Consider the following 16,636-nt stretch of genomic DNA (forward strand, 5'->3'; position numbering starts at 1 on the left):
GAGAGTGAGGAGTAGCCCTGGCCTGGTTTGGCGAGGTCGTCGTCTCTTCTGTGTCGTCTCTCGCTGGAGCCGGAGACGGTACCTGGGCCCCAACCCAGCCTAGCGCGGCCCCGTCTGTACCTGCGTCGGGGGAATTTCTGGCTGCAGGGTGTTGCGCTACCCGTCGGCCAACCAATCACATGTCAAGAATGGCAGGACTCCAGTGCGCACCCTGCTTGGCCGGTTGGTGCTGTCCAGTGTCCATCGTCCATCGGCGAAGCCCCTCTCGATTCTCAAATTGGACGGGACATTGGATCCAGCATGGGGTGAAGGGGACGAGGAGGGACGAGGAGGGACGATGGGGGACGCCTGACATGCTGGATGGAGCAGGAGCTTCGTCTTCTGGGAACGGGCAGGTCCTGTTCTCGTCTGTTGCGTCGCATTCGCGGTGGTTCTCTCCTTGCCTGACTCTTCTTGTGTCGTCTTTCTTGCTGCTGTGGCTCTTTTTGCGCCTGTTGCCTTGATTCACTTTGCACACCTGTTCCAACTCAGTGCACACCTTGACATCTCTCAAAAACAGAGCGGGAAGCATCGCATTGCTGCTGCTGTCGGCGCAAACCCAAGTCGGCAATTTCATTGGTCTGCAATCGCATCGCGCAGCGCCCTGCACTGACCTCATCCTGTCCCCATCCATCGCACCTGCTCCTCCACTGGCATAATTACACTCGTCTCGTCGCGGGTCCCTCCACTTGCTCTCTCAGTCTCTCCTCGAACACCCCCCCAATTCTCCATCTGCGCGCATCTGCACTGGCCATCCCGCCCTCACCCTCACCCTCACTCACTCATTCACTTTAGACACTGCGCCTGCTTGCTCTTCTCGACGCCATTCCTGCTCCAGGCTGCTCGCTCGCTCTTCACATTTCACAACCTACGCCAACCTTTACTCCCTGCACACCTACACTGGACCTTGGACCGGACTGGCTTGCCCTAGGTACTCTCGAACCGGGCCTAATACCAGCACGCTACCAACCTGCCTTAACTCTCGCTAACGCTTGCACTTGTGTGCCCACCTCATCCATACGTAAGGTCCATACCTACCCATCCGTACCTTACCTTACCTTGGTACCTGGCCTGCCTTCACCCTACGTACGGATACCTCACCAGCTGCATTCGACCCGCCTCGCCTGCTTCTCGTCTCGTCCCGCCGGGTCCACGTTCTTCGCAATTCCCATCTCTTAATTACGCCTCATCCCCTCTACGGATCCCTCTCACCCTCGACCCTTTTTTTGGTCTCTTGGAATTGGAAGCTCTCGGCCAGGTCTCAGAATCCTGCGGCCCCCTCGTTCCATTCGTCCTGTCTGTCTGCTCAGTAGACCGCAGACCAGACTCACACACGCGGGTCACGGACTCCGACCCTCCTCTCCACGCGCGGCCACGCCTCTTCGTCCGATCTCCTGCCATCGCCGCGCGACTGGAAACCCTCGCTCCGTTCGACCATCCGTCCGACCTTTGGCCAGTCGTCTGTCTCTGCTCTGCACCGCACCGCGCTCCCCGCCATTGCAGCATTGCACATCCACCTTAATCGCAGGAGCCGACGCTTGCTTCTTCTGCCGCCGCCAATTCCACGAGAATAGCACCATTTGCATTCAAACTGCCTAAGCTCCAGCTCTGAAGCTCGGCATCCTACTGGTAAGTCTTTATAACGGCGCCAATCCCATCCCATCGTCATCATTTCCCGCTTCCTGCCCCTATTCGCTGCTTGTCCGCCCCTCCTTGCGACTTGCGACCTGCGTCCCGCGACCCCTCTGCAGGCGGCAGATCTCCTGCCTCGACCTCTGCCGTCAATCGCGGCCAACCACGGCAGGAGCACCACTGGGGAACGCATACGTCCCCAGAATTCCTTCTCGGAGCCGGTCCGGGCATTGGTTCCCGCCTGTGTCTCTGTTTCTGTCTCTGGTCTGACCTGACCCGACCAGAGCATTGGCAGAGGCATTGCCTTCGCGCTGTCTCCCAAACTCCTGCCGGCTGCCATTTCCCTGTCACCTTTTCGCAGGCGCCGCCCGGCAAGACACTTGCTCGACTCGACACGCTGCTGCTGTTCCCGCTGCGCTGCTGTCTGCGGTTGGTCGACGAAGAGCGTTCGCAGTGTTTGGGCCTCAAGCAATTGCCTTCTATCCGGGTATTGGTAGCTAACCTGATTTCATCAGCTCTTTTCCCACACATCGTCCCATTCTCTTCGATCATTGACCCCTTTCCACCCTTTCCAGGGGAGCCCCGATTGCTTTCCACTTTCACCTACAAACCCCCCAACGAAACCAGACCACGAGTTTGGTGACTGACGTCGACCTGGATTTTCTCCTCGGCGACATATTGCTATTTACCAAACCACACGACTCGAAGTCCGGCGCTTTTCAACGCCCGTTGGTACGAGCGGTCCACATTCGCCGCCTCCACGCAACCGAACGATCAAGCGCGACAAAAAGTGCTGCTGGTAGTGTTAGTCGCATGCCAGTCGCCCACTCCGTTTGCGGCTCCCGACGCTGAAACAAATATTTTATGCTGAGCACCCCGGATACCAATGAGCCAACAGCCCCGTCGCAGTAGTCTCGGTATGCTTCTCAGACGCTCCAAGTCCGGCGACCTGGGGAAGGGCGGTAAGAAGGCCCAAGCCCTCAGGGAGCAGCAGGAACGCGAACTCGAACGCCAGCGTCAAGCTGCCATCTCCAAAATCCCACCCAAGCTGCCCGAGTTTTACAAGGGCAATGACCAGCTCTCCAACTCCATCCCCTCAGACCTTCGTGCCGACGAAGCCTCGATCATGTCTGACCACACCATTGGCACCGCCTATTCCACTCGTCCCTCGATGGATCCCGGCTTCAGCGCGGGACAGTATGTTCCTCCCGTACCACCTGTGCCCACGAGCAACCCCGCCTACGATCCTTACGCTCGTACCGAGAGTATGACGCACCGCGGTCGCTACAGTTACGCCAGCAGCGCCGTCAGCACTGTCAACAGCCCTAGAAGGGTTCGGAGAAGAAAGGATCCCACACCCTTCAAGTAAGCCTCACCCGATCTGAGACAATCCTCCCTCGATCCGAAGACACCGGAAGCTAACCTTCTTTCCTAGCATTCTCGTCATTGGCACTCGCGGCGCTGGCAAGACTTCATTCCTTGAGTTCCTGAAGACTGCTCTGGCTCTGCCGCCCAAGAAACGATCCCGTCGAACCGAGACCGAGGAAGACTCGACTCCCAGGGCTGCCGCTTCGGGCAATTACATTCCCCACTACCTTGAGAGTGAAATCGACGGCGAACGTGTTGGCCTGACAATCTGGGACTCGGAAGGTCTCGAAAAGAATGTGGTTGACCTTCAGCTTAGAGAGATGTCAGCATTCCTGGAGAGCAAGTTCGAAGAGACTTTTACCGAGGAGATGAAGGTCATTCGATCGCCTGGTGTACAGGATACCCACATTCATGCTGTCTTCATGGTTCTCGACCCAGCTCGTCTGGACCGCAATCTTGCTGCTGTGAAGACTGTGCCAAATGGCCACAACGGCAAGTACGCACCGCCGGCGAACATCACCGGTGGCCTGGACGAGGACCTCGACCTCCAAGTTCTCCGCACCCTCCAGGGCAAGACGACTGTCATTCCCGTTATTTCCAAGGCCGATACCATCACTACCAAACACATGAATGTCCTCAAGAAGACTGTCTGGGACACGATCAAGAAGGCTGGAATGGACCCCCTCGAACCCCTCGGCCTGGATGAGGATGACGACTCTACTAAGATTGACGAGGAAGACGAGGGCGAGGATGGCTACGAGCACAGCAACAACGGCGACGAGGACCTCCCGATCCAGGGCGGTGATGGCGAGGCACCGTCTTCTCCTTCATCAAAACGACTGTCGGGATCGTCTATCCGCCAGCACAAGGCGAAGCAAGATCCGAAGGACGACGAGATTCCTTTCCTCCCTCTTTCCATCATCAGCCCCGACTTATACGAGCCCGAGGTTATGGGGCGTCAATTCCCCTGGGGCTTTGCGGACCCCTACAATGAGGAGCACTGCGACTTTACGAGACTCAAGGATGCCGTCTTCAGTGAATGGAGAGCCGAGCTCCGTGAGGCCAGCAGGGAGCAATGGTACGAGGGCTGGCGTACATCTCGACTCAAGAACAGCCCCAACTCTCGTCGACGATAGACTGCTTTACAAGAGCAACGTAAAATCCGCTACGCTACTTCAACTTCCGATACCCTTTACTTCAGTATTCCAGCTGCTCATGGCTGGGACCACATATTTTCTACACTTGTTGAGATTTGAGAGCACCGCGCAGCATACCCCCTTTGTCCTGTCTTTCCTCTGTCACATACTCTTACGAACTTCTCCGGTTGGAAGGCCCCCGAAACTATGGCATCACGACGGCATTCCAGCCCTGGGCTCACATGACGACACCCCCTCGATATCCAACGACTCCTTTCACTGCGATTCCGTTCAGCCAAATCAACGTACAAGCGCGCTACCTGTTAGCTCTCTGGTCTTTGGTATGGGAAACGGTCATCTCTTGGGCTTTTGTTGCTGCACCACATAGAGGAACGAGATCCGGTTTTTTTGTACGTTTGGCACCGAAAAAAATACCTTTACGCCGCCGCCCTAAAGGCGTGCGATGATGTCTAGTTTCTACCCAACTTTTCTTTCGACTTCGCTTCTTTTACGACTTTCAAGACCGGGGAAGGGGTAGTAGACTGATCCAAAGGTGGTGGTGGTTGTAATCAGTCAGATTGGGTTTTTAGTGTGGAGATGGAGCAAATGCCTGCGATGACCGGGACGGCGAGACACAGACGTGATGGGCCCCGACGACGGTATTCACCCTAGAGAGGTCGGTCGATATTCTTAGGGCAGTCTTGATAGGGACCGGATTTCTATTCACGGAATTTTTATTTGTCACAAGATGGCAGCCTCGTGAACAAGTGATAAAATGTATTGTTTGTGCATGACACGCGCCTGATGATCCAATACCAGTCACCCTCAACGCCATCAATACACGCGACTGAAAAAACAAACACGATGCATATTTTGGTAGTTTTGACACTGTTTCAGCCCTGCTGACATGATCCAATCACCAATGCATACGCACATATAACACGGACTACGCTACTCGTCAGGAATAAACGTCGTGTTGTGAACCACACCGTCGGGCGTAGTGTCCTCCTCCCGCCGGTCAGGGTTCTTGCCTCGCGCAATGAGCGCGGCCCGCTCCTTTTTGCCGAGGGCGATGCCGTTGAAGCCCGGGTATAATGCAAAGTCGGCCCTGTTGTGTTTGTGCCGTGTTAGCATGCTTTCTTTCTACGCTTTAAGGCAAGGGAGGGGCTGGAGTAACGTACTTTAGCAGGTCGACCTTGAGGTTCCTCGCCTTGTCGCGGATGGCCTGCTGGTCGCGCCGGATCTCGAAGACGCAGTCCTCGGTGTCCTCAGGGCCGGGGTCGGGCTGCCTGCCGCGGCGGTAGTCCGGGTCCTGGCGCCTGGCGATGACGGCCCACTTGCACTCGTGCACCTCGATCAGGCGGATGAGGCGGCGGGTGTCGGCGTCGGACCAGGGCTGGCGCTGCGGGGCGCCGGCGGCGCGGGAGGGCGGCAGGCGGTTCGATTCTCGGATTTGGGAGAAGGACATTTCGCCGCTGAGGAGGGAGGTGGAGGCCGCGGAGGACGGGGGAGGGGCGCCGCTGCTGGTGCTTCCGTTCGGGGACGGCGGGGCGGGAGCTGGGTTGGTGCTCGGGGAGGGGGTTGGACGGGAGGAGGAGGCGGAGGATGAGGGTTGCGGTTGCGGGTGGGAGGGGAGGCGTTGGCGTTTCTGGGGACGGGAGGCTGGCGGGGGCATGTTTTGTCTGTCGAGGTCGAGCTGGGCTCTGCGGGAGGGGTCCGGGGAGCGGGTGTCGTCCTCGAAGGGGTCTTCGGAGTCTTGGGTTGCCGAGGGGCGTTTGGTGCCGTTGACGGGGGTGAAGCCGCTGGAGCGCGGGGCCGAGGTGCTTGGCCCGGCGGCGGCGGCGGAAGAGGGGGGCGGCTTGCCCCGGGCTATGGCGAGGATGTCGTCTCCGTCGGCGGACAGGTCGCCGGGGCTGGATGGGGGTGGTTGGCGGGACGGGGGAGGTTGAGGGGCTGACGTTGACGCGGTGGATTGGGGTGCTTGGCGGCGGAGCATGGCCAAATGCTGGACGACTGTTTTCGACATAATGTTCTCGTGACTTTTGAATGTTAGCTGATGGGATCATCGCAATGGAAGGAGGGGAGGGACATACACGTCCTTGCGGACGAATTCCTGCTGGGAGGATGAGGCGAGGGATTCGGAAGGAGAAGAGGATCTGATGGTTGACCCGATCGCCGGCTCACGCAGGAAATCCTGTGCCTGTCCGATGATGTCGGCGGTCCACTGCATCAAGTCGACGGAGAGCCCGGTCCCGTCCTCGGTCATGAAGGGGAACGCATCCTCCAGCATGTGGATTGCCTCCACAACCGTCTTCTCCTCGATAAGCTGCGCGATGCTTCTAGCACGCTGCGATACCAGGGGGGATTCGACGCCGCCGCAGACGGGCTGGTACGGTCCGTGGCGGAGCGCTTCCTCGCCGTCCACGCCTTCGTCGACCGCACAGAAGAGGTCAGATGCAATGTTGGCGGGGCTGACGGGGTGATCCGTGAGGTCTCTCAGCTGGGCAATGAACTTCTGGACACGGATGTCGAGAGTCAGCTCGATCACCTCGTTCGTGATGAGCTCATAGGGATCGTCGGGGATGGAGATGAGGAAGGGGGCGGGGAAGTCCTGGTCGAGCCGTTCGAAGACGCGGGCGCAGATGTCGAGCAGGTCGCCGGTGCCCTGGACGGTTTTGATGAGCTCGTTCTGAAGGGAAGTCGCGTTCGTCGCGGCGAGGATGACCCGTCCGCGCGACTGGAGCTCCTCGGGCAGCGCGGACAGGACGTCGGGGAGGTCGATGAGGAACTCGTTGTCCCTGTTGGTGAAGAGGGTCTGCATGCTGGCCCAGTTCTGGCGCTGGATCTTAAGCAGCTGGTTCCAGGTCTTCTTGTCCGGCTTTGGCTCGAGGAGGTACTTGGCGAGGTCGTTTGTGGTGCTCCAAAGGGGGTCGAGGGCATTTTCCCGAAGCTCCGCCGTCTCGTCGCGGCTGGTGTTGTGGTTGCTCCCTTGGGTCCCGCGACCTTCGTCTGGCGCGTCTTCCTCGTCATCCTCCCTTACCGGGCTTCCTGGTAGACCTGCGGTTTCTGGTAAGCATTGTAATATGACAAGGGCAGATGATTGAAATACCTCCGCGACCGAATAGAGGCGCTGACGAGCCGAAAGGCCTAGGGACGCCTGGATTGCATGAGCACTGAGCTGTGAAGGATGAGTGCGGATTGCAGGGATAACACACTTGAGTGACGTGTGTACTGCGCTGTTGCGCCGTAAGGGTTGGCGAATCTCTGGACACCGGACACGCTCTGAGAACCAATGATTGAAGCAATGTCTGTTCTATCGTCAGCGTTCATCCAAATGTTTTGCTCGATTATGAAGGTGACCCACCACTTTCGCTCTGAGGCGGCGGACTGATGGACTTGACGAGGTTTCCTCTCGGCGCATTGAACCGTGCAATCGATTCGCCCTTGGCGATTTCCTCCTCCTCTGACCCTGCCCCTTCATCTTCCTCTTCGTCTTCTTCTTCATCGTCGCCCGGATCGCTCGACGGCACCGCGACTTGTTTGCCCTTGGCCCTGGTCCTGGCCGGCAACTCGCGTTCCATGTTATCGTTGGAGCCCCCACGACGACGCGCCAGGCGTGCAGACCGGCCAGACTCGGCCGGCTGGTCGCTGGCACCGCGATTTGCCCTCGTCAGCACCATTTTATGATGAGCAGCGGCCCGTTTTTGAAAGATCGTGAAGAGAACGCGTCATTCGAGGGGGTGGAGAGGTGGTGGTGTAGTGTAAACAAACTCTCATTCGCTTAACCCTAACCCTGGCGAGTAAGGCGCCTCCCGCGTACGAACGCCCGTCCAATGGAGAGGTGGTGCCCAGGAATGATGCAACTCCCTTAGGTATCCACTTTTAATTCAGAGCGAGCTGTGAGGTGCAGGCGTTAAGGTTGAACCACTGCCTCCAACCTTTGCAAGTTGCTTTGAGCTTGATAAGATTGATTGGATGGAATCACACTTCATGACTTTATTTCCTTTTCAAAATCGGGATTGATGCACTCAAAGCTAAGATCGACTTCATCTTGCGCGGGGTACGGAGTTGGGCTAATTGACCCTCGTCCCTTCTGCAAGTGCCTTGTAGGTTCTGGATGGCACCTCAGGGTGCTACCCAGGTACACTGCACTTGGCGCACCTGGCTTGAACTCTACGCTCGCAGCTTCCAGATATACAGCCATTGGAAGTGGTAGAACTATGCGAACTGGAAAAGAGCCGTTGTCAATGCAAGCAATCAGCCCGGAATTTCCCTTCTCGCCACCTGTGTAATCTCTGATTCTTATCCCAAGGTTTCACAAAGGCGAGTATCAGGATTAGACAAAAGACAGAGGATCAGCTGGATCGACAGGTAACGTCGCCTCCAGAGGGGACATTGGCCCGGATGACCAGCACTCAGTAGACACTGAGACATCTTACACATCATTCGAGTGTCTCGGCGAACGTCCCAAATGCGCGAGAATCTCATTCCCGCTTCTTTGATGAGCTCTTGGTTTCCTCTGCATCTGCCCCGAACCACCCCATGAGATAGGCCGAGCGGGTCAGACACAGGAATGCCTACACTTGTTAGTACTGCGCATTCGCCGGCCGAGGCTATTCAGGGTCTTACCGTCACTCCCACGTTGCCCCAAGTCATAGAATTCCAACTTGCGACGTCGATAAATCTCTGCAGGCCCAGAACATGATAGCACACGTAGATGTGGCCGAGGTCGGCTATCCATAGAGCGACGAGATAACTGCGCACCACCTTCAGCTCGCTGGTGGAATTGAGGACAGCCAAGCCGACCATGGCCATGAGAAGATAGATGTTGCCCAGCTGTAGGGCGACGAGGCGGCTGTGATCTGTGGCCGGGGTCGGCGGACTGATGGTCGCGACCGAAGCAATCTGCTCGGATATGAACCAATCCGGGTCAATGACGGCTCCAAGGAAGCCGGCGGCGCTTGAGACATTCACATCAGCTGATGGGGCGCCTCAACTTGTCGAGAAGGATCGTACGCACAGCGAGATGGGCTCGAAGACGGTGAAGACCAGTCTTGGGAAGGTCGGGAGTGCGGAGGCCATGTTGGCGGCTCAAACGGGGGCCCGGGGGTTGACGCTGTCGCGAGCTGGTGGAGCTGCTTTGGAGATGCAGTGCAACTCGAACGATGGGAAGTCGGTGGTTTTGGGTGCAGATGCAGACAGGAATCAAAAGCTCCGGGTAGGGCAGGGTCGGGAAACGGGATTGGAGAGAGAGGAGGCAAGGCAGGTCAGTTGATTGGGTAGAGATGTTGTCAGAGGTTCGTTCATAGGTATGCCGAGGCGGTTGAGAATCGAGCTGTTGGTGTTCGATGGCTGGCTGAAGGGCACGCCGGAGAGAGACACTCAGAGGCGAGGGTGGAGCGGGGAGGCGGAAACAACGGAGGCAGGGGACCGGTCTAGTGTTTCCCGTGCCTCCGGCGTCCCCTTGGGACCCTTAGCTCCTCCATGTCCGAGTGCTGAGGCAGCGAACCTTGCCCTGAGGAGGTGGGTTGCGGTTGCGTGCGTGGGAAAAGGTGTGCACGGGGAAGCATCCAGTCAGTGTTCATTCTGCTCATTGATGAGTGTCAGGACGCCACCACCACCACCACCCTCAGCGCCAGCATGAGGTCCCTTGCTTCCATCGCCTTACCTTGGGCACCTACCACTTACCACCCGCCTGATGCTACCTCGCCTTGAGGCACCTCACACATACCTGGGCTAGTGCTCACTGCCCAAGGAGCTTAGCGGCAGCTTGGAGTCGTATTGAAGCCATTGGGATTGGTTTCTTCGGCCAACCTCGAGGCAACAGGCCTGGAGATGAGAGGCTGCAGTCCGCAGTCAGAAGTAGAACGCGTTAACTTGTCTGCGGGTGTTGGGCATGCGAGCGTCTACCATAGGTACATAGGCACCTCAGTAAGGATTGGGTGCCTACAAGGTGCCCTGCCGGCTATCTATTTAATGAAGTGAGGCAAGGCACAAGTACCTTTGGTGGCCTGTGACAGTCCAATGATAGACCAAAAGTATCAAAGTTGTTCAACGCACCCGGTTTTCTTCCCTGACGTAGCAGGAAATACCGTGTTTCCAACCACGCTAGCCTGGTTCGCCGTTGCTCTGGTGGAGAATTTTCACGTGGAACCTCACGTCCGGCGACACTGAGTGGGCGGACTCGGTGCCTTGCTCCTCTCTGGGAAGTGGAGGCTTTGCAATGTCTCTGGGAGTGCCCTGCAGCAGAGTGTGAGCTAGCTCTGCTCGTCCGTCCGTACTGCTGCCAGACGGACGTGGAATGCTGCAGGCGTTTTTTTAGTACCTTACTCCGCCATCGCCTTGGCCAGTCAAAAGTCGAGCCGTGCAAGGCAAAGAGAAGGCAAGGCCTCGAATTCCATCCCACCACTCCGCGTCTGCTCTCGCGACCATTGTCACCATCTTGCCATCATTGCCATCGCACCCTGACTGCTGGTCCTCCTCTCTCCGTCCCCGCCGCCGCGCTCTGCCTTTCACTCTTCTCTTCGCCAGTGTTGTTTCCTACATCAATCTTGAACCAAATGCCCACTCCGACTCCTTTCGCCCACGATGGCCTTCATCGAGCCACGCCTCATCCACCTGCTCAACGATTCGACTACTCCTCAGCTTGCTCGCGCTGATCTGCCGCCGCTCCGCCTGGCATACTCTCGTCCCTCCGAGCGACCGTTCCCCCTCGAGCCCGATACCTCCCACCGTGAAGATAAGCCCAAGGCACCTCTCGCCACGAGCCATGGAGCCCCGCTCGCACCTTCGAGAGGGCCAGACGATGCCTTCGCCACGAGAGATTTGAGGAAGGAAGATGATGGAGCAACCGATCGAGGGGGAGCTGTTAGCAGCACCGCATACATGCAGCTCAGGCTGCTCGTCGGTGAAGATCGAGATACGACAGACTCATCCTTTTCCCTCAGCAAGATCCTCGACGAAGTACCCGACAACAGCAAAGATGACACATCCAACAAGAAGAGACACCGGAACATCGCCACTAAGGACGACTTCGTTCAGCTGCCTCAACCGGTGAAGAAGCAAAAGCCCATTCAACCTCAGGTCATGCCGGCTATGCCACCCATCATCAATGGCCTTCACGAACCTCCACCAGACGCTGCTCTTTTTCCACCCATTGCCTCCAACGACTTTAACGAACCCGAGAGCAACCAGCTCAAGCCCCTTCGAGATTACGCGCCCGTCACCGAAGAGAAAGAAACCGAGAAGCCCCCGGACCCCGAACCGACTCCTACAAAGGCTTCGAAAGCCGGCAGTGGCAAGACGAGGAAGAAGGCTATGAAGCCCAGACGCAAATGGTCCGAGGCAGAGACAAATCACTTGCTTCTAGGTGTCAATCGGCACGGCGTAGGCAAATGGACTGATATACTCGCGGATCCGGACTTCAACTTCAACGACCGAACAGCGGGAGACTTGAAGGATCGCTTCCGTACGTGCTGCCCGAACGAGCTTAGACGGACAAACAGCGACACAAAGATTGCGACGACTGCCCTGCCTACGACTCCAACTGAGCCCAAGGCAAAGGCTAAGACCGGCCTGCTCTCCGAGAACATCCTTATCGCGCAAGAAGAGCCCGTTGTCGTCGAGCAGTCACAGACACAGGCCGGTCTGCTCGACGCGGACGGCATCCCCAAGGCGAAGAAAAGCCGGGCGCACCGAAAGAAGCTTGAGGACTTGGCTGAGCTGGGGATTCATGGCCCTTTCAAGAAGTCTCATCGAAGGGAACGACGGCCATTCACCGACCAAGACGATAAACAAATACTAGAGGGTCTGGACAAGTACGGACCCGCATGGACCAAGATCCAGCGGGATCCTCGCTTCAGTCTGTCAGGACGACAGCCGACAGACCTTCGGGACAGAGTGCGGAACAAGTACCCAAGTGTATACCAGAAGATTGAAAAGGGACTGTTCCAAATCAAAGACGGCAGGGGAGGTGATACGCTGGAGCCCACGGTCAGCATGAGCATTAGCAACACCTTGCAGCCCAACAGACCGCCTCCAATGGAAGCGGCCTTGAATAGGACCAACTCGAAGGAGGATCTGCCCAGATGGCCTCTATCGATGCTCGACAATGGAGAATCGCCGGCGGTACAACAGGCCTTCGACTTTGGCGAAACGACAACCGCCGCTTTCATGGGCAGCGCGGGTGAAATGGACATCTCCCGCCTGCTATTGGACGACTCTCAGGTCGACAACCTGCCCATGAGGCAGTATGCCGCCGAGATGGCACCCGAGCCCATGTCACCTTGATCTACCATCGTATTGAAGGGGCCGACAACACGTATCATCGAGGCCGAACGCCCTCGTCGCTTCACTGCCCTTCAGCAGCTCTCCATACATAACATACGGCAAGGCTCTTATGCCTTGCGAACTCATCCAATGCTCTCCGGAGCCAAGAGACCCGTGTTTGCCGGGCCTCGTTGATTTAGATATTAAAAGTGCTGCGAATTATTTGTTTGCGTGGAGTAGGGGAACGAGGCGCTCTGCTGCCTCTACGGTCATTTCTGAACGGGTGCTTATACCAAACTGGACTTTCCGTTATAGCGATATGGAGATTCGGCGCATAATCAGATACCTCACGGTCAAGGATGGGAAAATGGAATGGACACGGTTAGAAGGATTACAGTCGTTTCTGCAAAAGAACGAGGAGGCCCGAGAAGCCTAGTACGGCTCCGGGCCTCCAGGACTGTCGGATAGAGTGTGTGAATCTGTGTGCTAGAAAGCATCAGTCGCTAGATGGATGTATCAGAATGCAGCAGCTTGAGCGCACACTGGTATCCTGTGATGTCTTCGTTGGATCCATATTCGCCAACATGATTCGGTCCGTCCCCTTGAAGCAACCATTGGCCAGTCCTCCACAACTAGATGGACGGCGCCGGGACCGTAGCAGCTGCCCCGCAGGTTGAAATCGAGCAGCACTGGTCAGAGTGCAGCACAGACCACCCGCCTCGCTTGAGTGTATTACCTAATCCCCCCACTTTGGCAGCGTAGGGTTCGAAAAACCTAGCCTCACAGAATTTTTGGATCGAGCGACCTGCTACTCCACGTCCCGGCTGCGAATTTGAGATTGTCCTTGACTTCGACTTCACACCCACCGACCAGATACCCCCATAGACTAACCGGCAGTCAGACAAGATGGGCAAGGGACTGTAAGTTGCTCTCGCACTCATTTCAGCTTGACGATTCGAATCGAAATGCCTCTCGCCGTTGCTGTCGTTGTTTGCGAGAACGGCAGCGGCGAAGGGATCGCAATTTTCGAAACGATACGACAGACCGAAAATGAACGTCACCGACCATGAACCAAAACTGACAATGCCTCCAGCAAGAAGCACCAGAAGCGCCTTAGCGCGCCCTCCCACTGGCTTCTCGACAAGCTGTCGGGAACCTACGCCCCGCGCCCCTCGGCCGGTCCTCACAAGCTGCGCGACTGCCTGCCCCTGATCGTCTTCCTGCGCAACCGCCTCAAGTACGCCCTCAACTACCGTGAGACCCGCTCCATCATGATGCAGCGCCTCATCAAGGTCGACCACAAGGTCCGCACCGACATCACCTTCCCCGCCGGCTTCATGGACGTCATCACCATCGAGAAGACGGGCGAGAACTTCCGCCTCATCTACGACACCAAGGGCCGCTTCACCGTCCACCGCATCCAGGCCGAGGAGGCCGAGTACAAGCTCGGCAAGGTCAAGCGCGTCCAGCTCGGCCGCGGCGGAATCCCATTCTTGGTCACGCACGATGCCAGAACGTGAGTGTTGCTCTCAATGTTCCGTAAGACATCATTCAGCCGTTGGATCAAGCTTTGGTCGATTCGTCAAAATCCATGTGTCAAACATGCGTCTCTCTGCTCTTGTTGGGTGTATATCCTTAGCGTCTTCCTTTCACAAGGGACGACTTCACTTGCTAGTCAAGGAAGGCAGGAACCAACGTCAAAAAAGAAGGAAAGAAACAACATTGGCCGCGATTTGTCGAAACGAACACCACACCAAAATTTTACATCCGACGGCTGGTAATGTCTCATCCTACCCCAACTGTTAGCTAACCATGCTCTCTCACAGCATCCGCTACCCTGACCCCCTCATCAAGGTCAACGACACCGTCAAGATTGACCTCAAGACTGGCAAGATCCAGGACTTCATCAAGTTCGACACCGGCTCCATCGCCATGGTCACTGGTGGTCGCAACATGGGTCGTGTCGGTGTCATCACCCACCGTGAGCGCCACGACGGAGGTTTCAACATCGTCCACATCAAGGACGCCATCGACAACACCTTCGCCACCCGTGAGTCCAACGTCTTCGTCATCGGCTCCGAGAAGCCCTGGATCTCCCTGCCCAAGGGCAAGGGTGTCAAGCTCACCATCGCCGAGGAGCGCGACCGCCGCCGCGCCCAGGCCCTGGCTGGCAACTAAATTCCTCCTCACTCTTCTGTCTCCAGCGAAGTGGGTATGTGAGTTGAGTCCTGCCGCGCGCCTCCTGTTGTAGTCCCGAAGGACACGACGCTGGCCGCAACGCACTTTTTCGTGATGTCTTTGCTCCAAAAAAGGACGAAACGGTTTATTTGGGTCGGGCAAATGGGATTGAGCATGAATCAAAAAAAACGGAGTCTAGGGCTGATTTTAGAGTTGTCGGCTTTTTGACGTCCCCGGCAGATAGCTGTACTACGGCCAATACCAATCCATTGAAGGTCACTCTTCCGCCCAAGTTACTTTTGAGTTCCCTTCCATGCTCCATGCCTCGTGATGTCTTGCCATGGTGAGTGTCCAAGCCTCAGCTAATGTGTCGTCTCGCCGGTTCACTCGTGGGCTCGTAACACAGAGCGGGCTGCCTTGCCTGCTGCTGTTGCTTAATTAGCAGTGGAGGGCACAAGCAGATCGAAGTTCGGTAGGAAGAGAATTACGTCCACAAACTGGCAGAACTCTGAGCAATGCTAGCGCCTTAGGTTGAAGCCACCAAAAGAAATCATCAGCCAGAGTGTAGAACAAGCCTTTCGATCTGAGCACTTTCATACTTCGAACCTTTGCGTAAAGAGCCCGGCTCGTCACTATTATCAACGAGGCCCCCTTCACCGCTCACCGTGGTCTACTTCGGCCGCTCTACACGAAGGCAAGCTGGACAGATCTAGCCTCACCGCAGCTCGCCGCCGTCACATCGTCCCAGCAAGGCCCCCTCGATTCGGATCTACGGGTGGAGAGATACTTCTCGATATGACCGGAGGAACAAGATCGAAACTGCAAAGGGTCTCGTGCCTCGCTGCATGCTCTACATGACGCAGTCTTACTCGGCAGTACGAAAACTGGCACGGCTTCCCCGCGAATTCGAGTCTTGGGGACGCGGGGGACTTTTGGGGGCGGGCGTTCTCCGTCTTACCATTACGTACAACGCACCATATTCACAATCGGACGGTACGCTTCGTAGCTGTTCAAGATGCTGAGAAACGAGGCACCCAGTGTTCGACGAGGCGAAGGCAGAACGTCGGGCTCGTGTAACCCCAAAGTTGATTTGTGACAGTGATTTCAGTGGCATTTCAGGCGAGGTAGGTCGGTACCTGGCGAGGCCGCACTGAGCCGAATTCTCGGCGAACCGTTGGTCAAACGTGCGTTCGAGAGAGCGATGGTGGGTGCTGAGATGTTCGAGAAACGAAGGAGAGGCTTCTCCCGCCAGAAGGATCTACACACGCAGGTGCGAGCCATGAGCTTTGAGGGTTGCCTCGTCAGCTCTCGTCACCCCCGTTTGCCTCCGGCGTAGCGTACATTTTGTCTGCAATTCTTCTTCCGTGCTATGATGTAGCATCAGGCAGCCGTAGACCAAGCGAATCTGGCGAGTCTCGCTTTTGACGCTGAGCACGAAAGTTGTGATCCTGGTGCCGCGAGCTTGAGTTCGGGTGGAACACCCCGCCTTTGTGACCCCAAACCCCGCTGTACGACCGGCGCTGTCAAACTGCCCCAGCAATCGAAACCGCGGAGACCCCAACCTGTCGTGCCACGATAACTTTGACGACAACAGCACTTGTCTTTGGAGACGGAAGTCGGGTTTAAAGTCCAGATACCCCATACCACTCTTGAGATCAAACGGAGAATCCCGTCTGCCCAAGGAACATCTTCCCACGGCACATTGTGCCGTAGTCAAGGCAAGCAGCGCCTCTAAGGTACGAGACTGCGGGTGGTATCTTGCACCATGCAATAATCCTCGCCAATAGCCGTCGACGTATTGCTCGGAATTCAGCCTCCGCCACTGCCGAGATCCATTGGCGATATGCGGTCGTCCGTATTATTTGATTTGTCTTTCAAAACCTTTCTTTTCCTGCCCAGACCGCACCGAAGCTGCAGCACCAGGACTGCAACAGCCAGCGTTCTAGAACATAGCAGCGGGGGCAACTGGTAGCGCTACATTCTTTCGGACCTGTAGAGAACGAGCTCCTGCAGAC

General features: G+C 56.8%; 5 protein-coding genes across 5 annotated transcripts; 3 read left to right on the forward strand and 2 right to left on the reverse strand.

Moving 5' to 3' along the window:
* Positions 1 to 2,557: 2,557 nt before the first annotated feature.
* On the forward strand, positions 2,558 to 4,175 carry GCG54_00009227 (Septin-2; the record flags this gene model as incomplete). Its single annotated transcript, XM_045409176.1, has 2 exons — positions 2,558 to 3,036; positions 3,107 to 4,175. 2 exons carry the CDS (start codon positions 2,558 to 2,560, stop codon positions 4,173 to 4,175), a joined length of 1,548 nt encoding a protein of 515 aa, XP_045256421.1.
* A 951-nt stretch (positions 4,176 to 5,126) lies between these two features.
* Positions 5,127 to 7,855, reverse strand: GCG54_00009228 (uncharacterized protein; the record flags this gene model as incomplete). The annotated part of the gene is made up of 6 exons (XM_045409177.1): positions 5,127 to 5,283; positions 5,357 to 6,214; positions 6,269 to 7,232; positions 7,285 to 7,332; positions 7,391 to 7,483; positions 7,540 to 7,855. 6 exons carry the CDS (start codon positions 7,853 to 7,855, stop codon positions 5,127 to 5,129), a joined length of 2,436 nt encoding a protein of 811 aa, XP_045256422.1.
* Positions 7,856 to 8,659: 804 nt separating this feature from the next.
* GCG54_00009229 (uncharacterized protein) lies at positions 8,660 to 9,257 on the reverse strand (the record flags this gene model as incomplete). Its single annotated transcript, XM_045409178.1, has 3 exons — positions 8,660 to 8,752; positions 8,805 to 9,135; positions 9,196 to 9,257. The coding sequence occupies 3 exons, from the start codon at positions 9,255 to 9,257 to the stop codon at positions 8,660 to 8,662; spliced, it is 486 nt and encodes a 161-aa protein (XP_045256423.1).
* A 1,506-nt stretch (positions 9,258 to 10,763) lies between these two features.
* On the forward strand, positions 10,764 to 12,464 carry GCG54_00009230 (telomere-associated protein 1; the record flags this gene model as incomplete). The annotated part of the gene is made up of 1 exon (XM_045409179.1): positions 10,764 to 12,464. One exon carries the CDS (start codon positions 10,764 to 10,766, stop codon positions 12,462 to 12,464), a length of 1,701 nt encoding a protein of 566 aa, XP_045256424.1.
* An 885-nt stretch (positions 12,465 to 13,349) lies between these two features.
* GCG54_00009231 (40S ribosomal protein S4) lies at positions 13,350 to 14,621 on the forward strand (the record flags this gene model as incomplete). The annotated part of the gene is made up of 3 exons (XM_045409180.1): positions 13,350 to 13,363; positions 13,537 to 13,959; positions 14,270 to 14,621. The coding sequence occupies 3 exons, from the start codon at positions 13,350 to 13,352 to the stop codon at positions 14,619 to 14,621; spliced, it is 789 nt and encodes a 262-aa protein (XP_045256425.1).
* Positions 14,622 to 16,636: the final 2,015 nt, after the last annotated feature.

Source organism: Colletotrichum gloeosporioides (assembly GCF_011800055.1).
Source record: "Colletotrichum gloeosporioides strain Lc1 chromosome Unknown consensus_117, whole genome shotgun sequence".
NCBI classification, from domain to species: Eukaryota; Fungi; Ascomycota; class Sordariomycetes; order Glomerellales; family Glomerellaceae; genus Colletotrichum; species Colletotrichum gloeosporioides.